General features: G+C 45.3%; 1 protein-coding gene and 1 long non-coding RNA gene across 2 annotated transcripts in view; one reads left to right on the forward strand and one right to left on the reverse strand.

Annotated features, from left to right (window-relative positions):
• LOC310661414 overlaps positions 1-15,610 on the forward strand; it is a 169,376-nt gene that overhangs the window by 75,069 nt on the left and 78,697 nt on the right. The window lies entirely within an intron of this gene.
• Positions 1-15,610, reverse strand: part of SGSM1 (small G protein signaling modulator 1) — a 79,618-nt gene that overhangs the window by 30,149 nt on the left and 33,859 nt on the right. The window contains exons 9-11 of the mRNA XM_083407267.1: positions 9,345-9,412; positions 8,798-8,961; positions 1,987-2,116 (exon numbers count right to left, since the gene is read on the reverse strand). Coding sequence (XP_083263393.1) covers positions 1,987-2,116; positions 8,798-8,961; positions 9,345-9,412 — 362 coding nt within the window. The remainder of the gene's footprint in view (positions 1-1,986; positions 2,117-8,797; positions 8,962-9,344; positions 9,413-15,610) is intronic.

The raw sequence follows: 15,610 nt of genomic DNA on the forward strand, positions 1-15,610 counted from the left end.
ATTTATTAATATATTTAAATCCAAGTACAGATTTCTAATCCTTATGAAAGCAAGCTCCCAAAGTGTGGCTGAAACTTCAGAAGCCAGAGACTGGCTGGGACGCCAGCGCCTTACACAGCTCCGAGTCAGCAAACCATGAATAAAATATGCAAATCAGTAATAGTAATAGTAATTTATTATTTGTACCCCACCCATCTGCCTGGGTTTCCCAAGCCACTCTGGGCAGCTTCCAACAAAGATTAAAAATACATTAAAATGTCACACATTAAAAACTTCCCTGAACAGGTCTGCCTTCAGATGTCTTCTAAATGTCAGGTAGTGTTTTTCTCTTTGACATCTGGTGGGAGGGCGTTCCACAGGGCGGGTGCCACTACCGAGAAGGCCCTCTGCCTGGTTCCCTGTAACTTGGCTTCTTGCAGCGAGGGAACCGCCAGAAGGCCCTTGGCGCTGGATCTCAGTGTCCGGGCAGAACGATGGGAGTGGAGACGCTCCTTCAGGTATACTGGGCTGAGGCCATTTAGGGCTTTAAAGATCAGCACCAACACTTTGAATTGCGCTCGGAAATGTACTGGGAACCAATGTACCGGTAGGTCTTTCAGGACCGGTGTTATGTGGTCTTGGCGGCCGCCCCCAGTCACCAGTCTAGCTACCGCATTCTGGATTAGTTGTAGCTTTCGAGTCACCTTCAAAGGTAGCCCCATGTAGAGCGCATTGCAGTAGTCCAAGGGGGAGATAACTAGAGCATGCACCACTCTGGTGAGACAGTCTGCGGGCAGATAGGCCTGCGTACCAGATGGAGTTGGTAAACAGCTGCCCTGGACACAGAATTGACCTGCGCCTCCATAGACAGCTGTGAGTCCAAAATGACTCCAAGGCTGCGCACGTGGTCCTTCAGGGGCACAGTTACCCCATTCAGGACCAGGGAGTCCCCCACACCCACCCGTCCTTCGTCCCCAAAGAACAGTACTTCCGTCTTGTCAGGATTCAGCCTCAATCCATTAGCCGCCATCCATCCTCCAACCCCCTCCAGACACTCACACAGGATCTTCACCACCTTCACTGGTTCTGATTTGAAAAAAAGGTAGAGCTGGGTATCATCTGCATATTGATGGGCACCCAGCCCAAACCCCCTGATGATCTCCCAGCGGCTTCATGTAGATGTTCAAAAGCATGGTAAGGACTGTATAATAAATTATGCAAAGTGTCAGGGAATGGCCTGAAGACGAGGACTGGGGAATGCATTCTATGGCAGACCAGCTTCTCTCCGATGGAGAGCGGGAGGGGGAAGAGTCGCCCCCCCCCCTGTCCACGGCATGTTCAGAAGCAGAGACAGGCAGAAGCTGAACAGCTTGGGGGAGTTACTCAGTTATGAGATAATGACGACAGAACCAGAAGGGAGGGGGCAGCTAGTTGTCTCGTCACTTGAAAGTGTGAGGGCCTCCCCTCGGACTTGGAGGTCCAAACGTATCAGGGAACAAAGGAGTCAGAGGGAGGAACTTCCCGTTGGCGCCCAAAATGCTGCGGAAGCCGGAAAGAGGATTAGACTAGCCAACTGCCTTCCTTGTGGAGAGCTGTGTATTTGTGCTCGCAACATGATGCTGTAATAAAAGGACTATAGATCTATCAGCTGCTCATTAATTCTTATCTGTGAAGTTACTGAAGGGAGGGGAGGACTCTCCATGCCTGACACAAAGTAAGCAAATTTCCATAATTTATACTGGTGGTGGACATGAGCATTCCTTGGTGCAGAATTTTAATGTATCCAAACTGGATCATGCACACCTCTGAGCATTCCTTGATATTCCTCAGGGCATGGAAGGCAGGCTACAATGGCATAATAAATATGGCTTATGAAATATGAATGGAATACACTCCTATATGTTTATAACATGTAGTAAAATTAAAAGTTAGCCTAACGTGGAAAAAAAATCTTATTTAAGATAACTATGTCAGCTTTCTCAGTTTCTACCAGGCGAGCAACCTTACCAAACTCTGACTGAAGGCCAGGATAGAGGATCCGGAAAACGTAATCGGTTGCCTCCTCCTCCTCCTTGTCTGATGCCGACTCCGAGGACCCCTGGGGGCTTCGCTTCTTCAGCTTTGGAAACACCTTCCCCTTTGAGGAGTCAAACAAAATTATTATTAATAATAATAATTTTATTATTTATACCCCACCCATCTGGCTGGGTTTCCCCAGCCACTCTGGGCGGCTCACAGCATATATCAGAACATACTAAAACATCAAACATTTAAAACTTCCCTGAACAGGGTTGCCTTCAGATTTCTTCTAAAAGTCAGATAGTTGTTTATTTCCTTGACATCTGAAGGGAGGGTGTTCCACAGGGAGGGTGCCACTACTGACAAGGCCCTGTGCCTGGTTCCCTGTAACCTCGCTTCTCACAGTGAGGGAACCAGCGGAAGACCCTTGAAGGAGGATCTCAGTGTCCGGGCTGAACGATGGGAACGAAAAAGCTCCTTCAGGTATGTAGGGCTGAGGCAGTTTAGGGCTTTAAAGGTCAGTACCAACACTTTGAACTGTGCTCAGAAACGCACTGGGAGCCAATGAAGGTCCTTTATATCACGCTTCCTCAACCTCAGCCGTCCAGATGTTTTTGGCCTGCAACTCCCATGATACCTAGCTAGGGATGATGGGAATTGTAGTCTAAAAACATCTGGAGGGCCAAGGTTGAAGAAGCCTGCTTTATATGGTCTCGGTGCCGCTCCCAGTCACCAGTCTAGCTGCCGCATTCTGGATTAGTTGTAATTTCCAGGTCCCTTCAAAGGTAGCCCCACATAGAGTGGATTGCAGTAGTCCAAGCGGGAGATAACTAGAGCATGCACCACTATGGCGAGACAGTCTGCGGGCAGGGAGGGTCTCAGCCTGCGTACTAGATGAAGCTGGTAAACAGCTGCCCTGGACACAGAATTGACCTGCGCCTCCATGGACAGCTGCGAGTCCAAAATGACTCCCAGGTTGCACACCTGGTCCTTCAGGGGCACAGTTACCCCATTCAGGATCGGGAAGTCCCCCACACCTGCCCGTTCCCTGTCCCCTAAAAACAGTACTTCTGTCTTGTCAGGATTCAACCTCAATCCATTAGCCGCCATCCATCCTCCAACTGCCTCCAGACACTCACACAGGACCTTCACTGCCTTCATTGGTTCTGAATGAAAAGAGAGATAGAGCTGGGTATCATCCGCATACTGATGAACACTCAACCCAACCCCCCCCCCCCGATGATCTCTCCCAGTGGCTTCTATATGAGCATGGGAGAGAGGACAGAACCCTGAGGCACCCCACAAGTGAGAGCCCAGGGGTCTGAACACTTATCCCCCAACACCACTTTCTGGACACAACCCAGGAGTGGAACCACTGTATGACAGTGCCCCCAGCTCCCAGCTCCTCTAGATGGTCCAGAAGGATGTTATGGTTCGATGGTATCAAAGCCACTGAGAGATCCAGCAAAACTAGGAAACAGCTATCATCTCAATCCCCGGCACACTGGAGATCCTTGACCAGTGGGACTGAGGATCTTTTGGTCAGTTTCACTTGTCCAAGCAGCCTGTCCACATCCTCAGAGGTAACAGATTGGAACTGATCCTATGCAACTTGTCTAGACAGGACTCTAGCACTCTCCCGCCTTGGCCCTGCTCCCACGGTGGAGTCTGAGTGACTTTAATCTGCAAAAGACTTTGCAATATCATTGCAGAAGATATTGGGGTTGTCACCAGGCCCCGATGGTGAAGGTGGTTCCATTAGATTGTGAACCACCTGAAAGAGTCTCTTGCTGCTGTTTTCTGCAGATGCAATAGAGGTGGTGAAGAAGCTTCTCTTCGCCATTGCTATCGCCGCTTGGTAGGCTCGACGTTGAGCTGTAACCCGTGTCTGGTCAGATTCAGAATGAGTTTTCTGCCACTGGTGCTCTAGCCATCTCAGCGATTGTTTCATCACCCTCAGCTCCGGGGAAAACCATGGGGTTGTCCAGGCTCCACGCAATCGGAGAGGGCGCTTCGGATCCAGACAGTCAATAGCCCTGGTTAACTCCACATAGAATCATAGAATCATAGAATCATAGAGTTGGAAGAGACCACAAGGGTCATCGAGTCCAACCCCCTGCCAAGCAGGAAACACCATCAGAGCACTCCTGACATATGGTTGTCAAGCCTCTGCTTAAAGACCTCCAAAGAAGGAGACTCCACCACACTCCTTGGCAGCAAATTCCACTGTCGAACAGCTCTTACTGTCAGGAAGTTCTTCCTAATGTTTAGGTGGAATCTTCTTTCTTGTAGTTTGTATCCATTGCTCCGTGTCCGCTTCTCTGGAGCAGCAGAAAACAACCTTTCTCCCTCCTCTATGTGACATCCTTTTATATATTTGAACATGGCTATCATATCACCCCTTAACCTCCTCTTCTCCAGGCTAAACATGCCCAGCTCCCTTAGCCGATCCTCATAAGGCATTGTTTCCAGGCCTTTGACCATTTTGGTTGCCCTCCTCTGTACACGTTCTAGTTTGTCAGTGTCCTTCTTGAACTGTGGTGCCCAGAACTGGACACAGTACTCCAGGTGAGGTCTGACCAGAGCAGAATACAGTGGCACTATAACGTCCCTTGATCTAGATGCTATACTCCTATTGATGCAGCCCAGAATTGCATTGGCTTTTTTAGCTGCCGCGTCACACTGTTGGCTCATGTTAAGTTTGTGGTCAACCAAGACTCCTAGATCCTTTTCACATGTACTGCTCTCAAGCCAGGTGTCACCCATCTTGTATTTGTGCCTCTCATTTTTTTTTGCCCAAGTGCAATACTTTACATTTCTCCCTGTTAAAATTCATCTTGTTTGTTTTGGCCCAGTTCTCTAATCTGTCAAGGTCGTTTTGAAGTGTGATCCTGTCTTCTGGGGTGTTAGCCACCCCTCCCAGTTTGGTGTCATCTGCAAATTTGATCAGGATGCCCTTGAGTCCATCATCCAAGTCGTTGATAAAGATGTTGAATAAGACCGGGCCCAAGACAGAACCCTGTGGCACCCCACTAGTCACTCTTCTCCAGGATGAAGTGGAACCATTGATGAGCACCCTTTGGGTCCGGTCAGTCAGCCAGTTACAAATCCACTGAGTGGTAGCATAGTCAAGACCGCATTTTACCAGCTTCTTTACAAGAATATCATGGGGCACCTTGTCAAATGCCTTGCTGAAATCAAGGTAGACTACATCCACTGCGTTCCCTTCATCTACCAGGCTTGTAATTCTGTCAAAAAATGAGATCAGGTTAGTCTGACATGACTTATTTTTCAGAAATCCATGCTGACTATTGGTGATCACAGCATTCCTTTCTAGGTGCTCACAGATTGTTTGCTTAATGATCTGCTCCAGAATCTTCCCTGGTATTGATGTTAGACTGACTGGGCGGTAATTATTTGGGTCCTCTCTTTTCCCCTTTTTGAAAATAGGGACAACATTTGCCCTCCTCCAGTCTGCCGGGACTTCGCCTGTTCTCCAGGAATTCTCAAAGATGATTGCCAGTGGTTCTGAGATCACATCTGCCAGTTCTTTTAATACTCTTGGATGCAGTTCATCTGGCCCTGGAGACTTGAATACATCTAAACTAGCCAAGTATTCTTGTACTATCTCCTTAGTTATTCTGGGCTGTGTTTCCTCTGCTGAATCATTTCCTCCAAATTCTTCAGGTCGGGCATTGTTTTCTTTATCGGAGAAGACTGAGGCAAAGAAGGCATTGAGGAGTTCAGCCCTTTCTGTGTCCCCTGTTTGCATTTCACCATCTTCTCCTCTGAGTGACCCCACTGTTTCTTTGTTCTTCCTTTTGCTACGAACATACCCATAGAAGCCTTTTTTGTTGCTTTTAACCTCTCTAGCAAGCCTGAGTTCATTCTGTGCTTTAGCTTTTCTGACTTTGTGTCTACACGTGCTGGCTATTTGTTTGAATTCCTCTTTGGTGGTTTCCCCCCTTTTCCAATTTTTGTACACATCCTTTTTTAATCTTAACTCAGTTAAAAGTTCTTTAGATAGCCACCCTGGCTTCTTTAGGCACCTTCCATGTTTCCGTCTCATTGGTATTGCCTGAAGTTGTGCTTTTACTATCTCCCCATTCCAGCGGGCCACCAAGGAATCGGCTGAAAGGCCATCAACATGGGATAAAATATCCCCTACCACTCTCTGGAAACTATTTGGATTCATTAAGTTGTGGGGGCGGACCATCTGAATCGGTCCCACCTCCCTGCAGAGGGGAAGGGTCGCAGAGAAGTCCAGTTGCACTAAGTGATCTGACCATGGCACTTCTTTTGTTTCAGTTTTACTTAATTGTCAGATCACCCCCGTCCATGGAGGTGAACACCAGGTCTAAGGCATGTCCGTGACTATGAGTTGGGCCAAACTTATTCAGGGACGGCCCCATGGAGGCCATGCGTTCCACAAAGTCCCAAGCGGTTCCTTGTAAGGTTGTGTCAGGATGGGTGTTAAAATCCCCTAGGACAACCAAACTAGGTTTCTTCAGGAGAACATCCACCACAACCTGAAGCAGCTCAGGCAGGGAATCCTTGATGCAGTAGGGAAGTTAATACAGTAATAGGAATCCTGCACTGCCTCTATTGCCCAAGCTCCAGAACATGCACTCAGAAAACTGGCGTCCCAATAGGACACCTGGTGCAGGCTAATGACTTTCTAAAGATCACTGCAACCCTCCCCTCCCCACCCAAATAACCTGGGCTGCTGTGCGTAAGAGAAACCTGGTGGACAAGCAGCGGCAAGAACAGACCCATCTGCCTCATCCAACCTCATTTCTCCATCCACAATCAAGTCATGCATGGCGGTGGTCTTGTGGATCATTGACCAGGCATTGCACAGCAGCACCTTCAGGTCATGTGGGTCTGCCTTGTTGATTCCAGCATCCTTTCGGTCAGGACCAGACTTGGAGGAAACAAAGATCTTCAGAAATGTGGCTGCCTCATTTAGTGCAGAACAACGACCGAGCCAAGGCCAGAGCAGACTCAGTCCCAGGCTCAGACTTCCATAGCATTCCCATCCAATGTGAGGAACTATCCCGTCTGAAACCATGGAGAACCACTGCCAGTCTGTGAAACCAATACGAAACTTGATGGATCTACTATTTGACTCAATCTAACACAACTTCCTGAATGCCTAAGGCCAAGCTCCCATTTCCATGGGGGAGAAGGGGTGGGGGTGAGAACAGTCTCCCCTTATCACAGAGGTTTCCCTCCCTAGCACAGCTTTCCCTCGTTGCTTTTCAAGTCTGATTTTCTTCATTCAGTTTTTAAATTTGATTAAAACAATACTTCACGACAAGGGTTCAGTCCGGAAAGAACATCAGAAGAGCCTCTGGATCAGGCCAGTGCCTGTCCAGTCCAGAATCCTGTTCTCACAGTGGCCAACCAGATGCTCCAATGGGAAACCACAAGCAGGACCCATGCACAAGATCACATTCTCTTCCTGGGATTTCTAGCTACAGTACTGATATTCAGAAGAATATTAATATTTTAAAAAACCTATATGCAGGATTAGAATCACACAATTTGACTCCAGATAGAATACACCCAGAGCCTCCTGCTCAGCCCTCGCTGGAGATGCCACTGGGGACTGAGCCGAGGGGCTTCCCCATGCAAAGCAGGAGCTCTTTGACAGACCTTGAGCTCCAGCAGATGCCCTCCATGGGTTCCTGAGGCCTATACCTTCCTCAACCCCTCTAAAAGCAAAGCAGGAGAACAGAAGACCCACAAAGCCCTTCTTGCACCTGCCACTTCCAGAGCCCATGAACAGTTCATAAGAACATCAGAAGAGCCTGCTGGATCCATCCAGTGAGGCCCATCTGGTCCAGCATCCTGTCCTGAGAGTGGCCAACCAGATGCCTCTTCTGCCAAGCCCACAAGCAGGAATCAAACGCAAGAGCCCTCTCCCTTCCAGTGGTTTCCAGCAACTGGCATTCAGAAGCACTGCTGCCTCTGACCTTGTAGGCAGAGTGCAGCCATCGTAGCCAGTAGCCATTGATAGGCCTCTCGTCCTCTATGAATTTGTCTAGTCCTCTTTTAAAGCCATCTCAGTTGGAGGCCATTACTGCCTCCTGTGGGAGGGAGTTCCACAGTTTTACTATGTGAAGAAGGCCTTTCTGTTGTCTATATACCTTAAAACCTTCAACTTCATTGGATGCCCATGAGTTCTAATGTAATGACAGGAGAAAAACATTTCCCTCTCCACTTTCTCCATGCCATGCATGACTTCATAAACTTCCATCAGGTTTCCTCTTAGGCCTTATGCACATTTGCCTTTCCTCCACTGTCTCCAGGCACAGACTGCACTTAAAAGCTCCAGGTCTGAGCAGGGGTTGGGGTTGTGCTTTTTTTGCTCAGAGCTTTTCCCACAAAACCCCATTCTTTGAAGCTCAATCAGAGCAAATGTCATTCGGCAGAAAACCCAAATTGACGTTTGCTCCGATTGAGCTTTAAAGAATGGGTTTTTGTGGGGACAGCTTGGAGCCAAAGAAAGAAGAAGAAATGTTTGGACATGGAGCTTTTAAGCGTGGACTGTGGCTGCAAAGATCAGGGCAAAAGGGTGTGGATAAGCCATGATTTGCCTTTTCTCTAAACTATAATGTCCAAAGCCCTGCAGCCTTTTCTTGTAGGAGGGTTCTCCACCCCCCTTGATCACCTCAGTTGTCCTTTTCCAGCTCTACAAAGTCATTTTTGAGTGGAGATTACCAGTCCCGAGCTGTGAGAAGCCAACCCATGAGAGGCCACCCTCACCCCCCCCCCAGGCTGCAGCCAGCCTTACCTTCCCCCTCTGTGACCACAGAGGGGGGTCCAGCTGGCCATGGGGCAGGAGCCCATTTTCTAGGCAGGAGAGGAACTGCAGGAGGTGCCCACCTTTCGGGAATCGCAGTGGTGGGCGCTGGATGCCGTCTTGGCTTACCAGGACAACTGTGCCCCCACTGTCTACTATTGGCAAGAGAAAGCAGGTGGGGGGAGAGAGACGGAAAAGAGGGAAGAGGTGAGAACCAGATTCTGTCCAAAGAAACCCCACTGGGCTTCAGGGGGAGCCAGAAGCATTTTGTTGCCCCCACCCCCAAATGGCTTAGGGCCACTCACACCTCTGCTTAATGTCGACAATGCACCCCTCGCGCACCCTTTAAATCCCCTCGTACATACAACAGGTTTCTGGTTTTGATGTGGAGAAGCTTCTACTCTCTTTCCAGAGAATGGGGTGCTTCTCTCCTGCTCCCCTCCAGGTCAGTCGTGGGTGGAGCCAGAGCCCAAAGTGGACTGACCACCAGACAGGGCGACCAAAGCAGATTCTGTAGCGGAGCCAGCCCCTCTCTTACCTTGCTGGTGGCAGTGGAGGTAGACAATGTCCTCCAGGCGGATGGTCATGGCGTAGTCCCAGTAGATGCTGTGAGAGGGAAGAACAAAGCCCACCGGGGTCACCCTCAGAAAACTCCCTGAAGGGTCAGCCCCACATCCACCTCTAACAGGAAGAAAATGGAGTGGGAATAAGCAAAACTAAACTCCTGGCAAATGCTCAACGAAAGAAAGAGACCCATCCCAAATTCTGTGGCAGTAAGTTCCACAATATTAGAGAATCTTTCCACAGTGAGTTCTCTCACTTTAAAAAATGAAGCTGCAATTTTCACTACATCTATGCTACCAGTTTTTGTACCAATTTAGTGAATAATATTGAAGTTCTAAGTTAACATGCAATTGATGCATCATATTTCAGACTGGCTCCCACCTGTTGGACCACTGAAATTGCAAGAGCTGGTTATGAAAATTTAGCTCACCTGTAGAGATGATGGCAGCATTGCTGATTGGCAGCTGAAACTATCATTTAAGCTACCAGTATGGCTGGTGCAACTCTGCATAATTACATTTCAGCAGGAAACCTGGGATAACTCAGTCTGTAGAGCAGGAGACTCTTAATCTCAGGGTTGTGGGTTCAAGCACCACATTGGGCGAAAGATTCCTGCACTGCAGAGGATTGGACTAGATGACCCTCATGGTCCCTTCAAACACTACAATTCTATGATTCTAAACCTGTTAAGACACCACCATTGACCATTATCTAGATATATCTTCTTATACAGTGGTACCTCGGGTTAAGAACTTAATTTGTTCTGGAGGTCCGTTCTTAACCTGAAACTGTTCTTAACCTGAGGTTAATCGCTGTGGCCACGCGATATCTGTTCTCATCCTGAGGCAAAGTTCTTAACCCGAGGTAATATTTATGGGTTAGCGGAGTCTGTAACCTGAAGCGTCTGTAACCTGAAGCATCTGTAACCGAAGGTACCACTGTATACATAACCATCTAAGGCTGTTGTCATGCTCTGCAGTTCACACAACCACCAGTAGGTAGCACTGTGAAAAAAAGTGTGATGACAAACTTAGAGGCTAGCTAGGCAGCACCTGCCCAATGGGGAGGAGGGTGGTGACCAGGGAGTAGAAGGAGTGGGGTGGGGGGGAGGTTGACAAGCAACATGAGCAAGGATGGCACTTTCTCTCTCTCTCTCTCTCTTTGTGTGTGTGTGTTTGGCTTTGGCGGAAGGTCCAGGCTTTCGCGACTTCCGGGTTGAGCGCCAGCGGTTATGGCGGCTCCCCTCTGAACTGCAGAGGGGTGAGCTCTGAGAAAGTTGGGGTTACACCACTATGGCGACGTGGTGAACCCATGAAATCGTAGGCGGAGGAAGCCTACGACCGTGGGACTCGGCGGGCACCATTTGCGCCCCCCAAAACATCTTGGGAGCTCGGAACGGGCTCCGGAGCGTAGCGGGAGTTTGGAGCGGTGCTGAGAGTCAATCGCTACTTCCTCGGAGTGATGTCGCACAGCTGTAACTGGAGAGCGCTCAACTTCTTCTTGGAACAATTTGGATTACAAAAAGAAGCACCCGTGAGTAGGGGGATTACAAAATTTTAAAGAAACTATCACATAATTCTGGAATTGGATTTAAAGCAAAGAAGTAAGATAATTAGAACCGAAGCGGTAAGGTTTAACCAGGAAGTCAGCCTTCTGCTCTGTATATAGTTGGAAGCAAAGACTTTTGTGTGCCAAACCTCTAAAAGTGCCTTTGAAAAAACAAAATCTGACGTTTTGGGAAGGACTTTCTCCCCCCCCCCCCCCAAGTGGCAGGGAAAAGGCGGGAAGGACTGAAATTTATACTGCCTGCGTAGAAAAGAGAGTTTATCTTTGGAAAAACACCGCTCCGACGCCTGGTCCTGAGCTGTCAAATTGAAAGTAAAGTGTAAAGAGGAGACTGTGGAGAGAGACTTTGAGAGTTTAAGTTCTGCAAATTGGACTATCTGGTTAAAAGACAGGATTGCTTAAGTTTTTCTGCTGGGACGATTTGGATACAAAAGTTGCTGCGAAAGAGAAGACGGGAGACATTGTATCTTAGGGACTATTGTAACCCCCCCTGGTGGGCACAAGGACTGTTACAAAGACTGTTACAAAGAAACAGAAAGTAACTGGGGAATTTTCCACTGTTTTGCTTTAAAAACTGATAGTCTGCTGCAGCTGGGCAAGTGACTGGGGACTTTCCACTGTTTTGTTTTTAAATCTGATAGTCTGCTGCAGCTGGGAGTGACCTTGAGACAAGTTGGTGTGGTATGGCAGATGGGAAAGGAAAAATAGACCAGCTGCAAGAGAAAACTACAAGGTCTGGGAAAACTTTCTATTCAGGAAGAAGAGCTTCTATACCAGATCCAACTGGAGGTGCATCTGTACAACCCAAATCAAAAGTGATGTCTTCAACTGAAGATCTTATAAATGCAGGATTTGCAAAACTTCAAGAATCAATAAATAAATTAACAGAGGAGGTTGCAGAAACAAATAAAAGGGTGTCAGAGGCATCATCTAAAATAGACCAGAATACTGTATGTATTAAACAGAATATAGACTCAATTCAGCAATTGCTGCAGGAATCAGCTAAAACAAGGAAAATAGCAGAAGAAGCAAGGGCAGCTGTGGAGGCTACAGAAGAAAAGATACCACCGATTAATAGGCAACTTGAGGACTATAGAGCAAGATTCTCTATGCTTGAATTAAAAGATAAACAAACGAACCTCAGAATCAGATCTGTGCCAGAAATTGAGAAAGAAGGACTTAACGAATTTCTTGCACAGAATTTGCAGATTTTTGGGATTTGGATCTGGGAAAAGAAGAATTCAAAATAGTAAGTGCTTTTCGACTTGGCAAAATAAGTAGGAGAATCAAGACAAGAGACTGTTTGGTTACATTCAGATCCAAAGAAGAAAGAGATAAAATTTTGGGACTACATTTTCAAAAACCTTTGGAAATTGGAGAATCGAGAGTGGAATTGTTCAAGGATATTCCTAAACATCTTCTGGACCTCAGGTCCAGCTATAGAGATTTGGTTACCCAGCTGAGAAGGAACAACATCATTTTCAGGTGGGAATTCCCTGAAGGACTTTCGTTTAGTGTAAAAGGAAGAAAGATAAAAATAAGATCAGTGGAAGACAAGGACAAATTTTTAAAAGACTTTGAGGAGGACCTGCAGAAGGAATCTTTAAAAGAACAAGACCCGTCAGACCCACGAGAGAGGAAAAAGAGAGATACTGCGAAAGCAATTTTGGGCTTGGATAAGAAGACGCCACCGGGATCAGAAGATAAAGAGGACACATTGGGTGCAACTGGAGGAAAATAGTAGATTAAATACAAGATGTCTCTGCAACTACTAAGTTGGAACTGCAATGGTCTGAACTTGGTTCGAAAGAGGAAATCAATTTTTCATATCCTAAAAAAAGAGCAATTGGACTTGATCTGTTTACAGGACACTCATGTGACTAGGCTCCATAGGAAAATTTTAATTAACAAAAGATTGGGTCAAGAGTTTATTTCATCTGATAAAGTTAAAAAAAGAGGAGTTGTAATATATGCAAAAGAGAGCCTAGCACCAAAATTTATCTTTAAAGACGAACAAGGAAGATATTTGGCAATTGAAATTCATCATCATGGACAGAAATATTTGATTGTAGGTATATATGCACCGAACGAAGAAAAATCTGAATTCTTTAAAAAGTTGAATGAGACATTGATGGACTATCTGGAGTACAATGTGATTTTGATGGGAGATATGAATGGAGTAGTTTCTACAAACATGGACAAGGCACAACGGCAGGTAGTCACCAAAGATGGGAGACTACCGAAAACTTTCTTTGAATTGACTGATAATCTGGACTTGGTTGACATTTGGACATTTGGTTGACATTTGGAGAACTAAAAACACCTTAGGAAGAGAGGGAACCTTCTTTTCTGAAGCCAAAAAGACTTGGACAAGAATCGACCAAATTTGGATCACTAGAGGACTGGCACTGAAGACAAAAAAAGTGGAAATCTGCCCAAAGACTTGCTCCGACCATAATACAGTAAAGATGGTAATGAACTTACAACCAACTGGTTCCATTAGATGGAGGATGAATGACTCTCTGTTTAGAGATGAGGAAATAACCAAGAAGGCCCAAAAAACATTGAAAGATTATTTTGAGATAAATTTGAATACCACGGTGGAGAAAAGAATTATTTGGGACGCAAGCAAAGCTGTTATGAGAGGATTTTTGATACAACAGAATGCACTCAAGAAGAGATTACAACAGGAAAAAAGAGAAAAGATATTGGAAAAGATCAAGGAAGGTGAAAAGAGACTGAGATCAAAACCAAAATCACAAGAAATTTTAAGAGAGATAAAGTTATACCAAGTACAATATATGCAAATGATAAATCAAGAGATTGAATGGAAGATTAGACAAATGAGACAAAGAACCTTTGAGTCAGCAAATAAATGTGGAAAGTTATTGGCATGGCAAATAAAGAAGAGACAGAAAATGAACACAATAACAAATTTGGAAGTGGAAGGAAGAATTATACAGAATCCAGTTGAAATTAGGAGTGCTTTTCAAAAATACTTTAAACAGCTCTATTCTCAACAACCACAGAAAGATGCGGATATAGAGGAATTTTTGAAAGTGAATGTGAAAATACCTCAAGAAAGTAAATCTAAATTGAGTTGCAGGATAACAGAACAAGAGGTGGAGAGTGCCATTCAAAATATGCAATTGGGCAAGTCTCCAGGACCTGACGGGCTGACTGCAAGATATTATAAATCACTGAAAGACTGGCTAATTCAACCCTTAAAGGAAGTATGTAATGACATACTCCAGGGGAAAAGGGCACCAGAAACGTGGAAAGAAGCTTTTGTGACTCTTATACCAAAGACCGAATCTGAAAAACATCAACTTAAGAACTATCGGCCTATATCATGGCTTAATGTGGATTACAAAATTTTTGCAGATATCTTGGCTAGAAGATTGAAGAAAGTCTTAGTAGAGGAGATTCACAAAGACCAAGCAGGCTTTCTCCCAGGAAGACATCTATCAGACAATGTGAGGAATATAATAGACATTTTGGAACTTTTACAGGAAAGGATAAATACAAAAGCAGCTTTGATATTTGTGGATGCGGAGAAAGCCTTTGACAGTATTTCTTGGGGTTTTATGAAGAAGAATCTCCAAGGTATGGGGGTAGGCCAAGAATTTGAAAATGGTGTAGGTGCAATCTATTCTGAACAAAAAGCTAAATTAATTGTTAACAATGTTCTGACTGAGGAGTTCAGAATAGAAAAAGTAACACGACAAGGTTGCCCTATTTCCCCTCTGCTTTTTATATCAGTCCTGGAGGTGCTGTTGAATATGATTAGAAAGGACCAAATGGTCAGAGGGATACAGGTCGGAGCTAAACAATATAAATTAAGAGCATTTGCAGATGATTTGGTCTTGACATTACAGGAGCCAGAATCTAGTGTGAAAAGAGTTTTAGAACTGATTCAAGAGTTTGGTCGATTGGCAGGTTTTAAATTAAACAAAACAAAAACTAAGGTTTTGACAAAAAAATTAACAGAAATTGAGAAAGAAAGGTTTCAGAATGAGACAGGTTTGACAGTGGTGAAAAAAGTGAAATATTTGGGAATTATTATGACTCCAAAAAATGGGAACTTATATAAAGACAACTATGACAAATGTTGGATGGAGATAAAGAAAGATCTAGAAACATGGTCTAATTTGAAACTCTCTTTATTGGGTCGTATTGCCGTGATAAAGATGAATGTATTGCCAAGAATGTTGTTTTTATTCCAGACATTACAGATCGTTGATAAAATTGACTGTTTCAAGAAGTGGCAGAAAGACATATCTAGATTTGTCTGGCAGGGCAAAAAGCCAAGGATAAAATTTAAAATATTAACAGATGCAAAGGAAAGAGGAGGCTTTGCCCTGCCAGACCTGAAACTTTACTATGAAGCAGCAGCTTTTTGCTGGCTGAAAGAATGGCTACTTCTTGAAAATACAGATATACTGGATTTAGAAGGATTCAATAATGTGTTTGGTTGGCATGCATATCTATGGTATGATAAGGTCAAAGCGCATAGAATGTTCAAAATTCACATTGTCAGGAAGGCATTGTTTAATGTTTGGATTAGATATAAAGATTTTCTTGAAAATAAGACTCCAAGGTGGTTGTCTCCGATGGAAGCAAAAGCATTAAAAAAACTCAATATGGAGGCCAATTGGCCAAAATATTGGGAGA

The sequence above is a fragment of the Podarcis tiliguerta genome (genome assembly GCF_965153285.1).
Source record: "Podarcis tiliguerta genome assembly, chromosome: 13".
Classification (NCBI taxonomy): domain Eukaryota; kingdom Metazoa; phylum Chordata; class Lepidosauria; order Squamata; family Lacertidae; genus Podarcis; species Podarcis tiliguerta.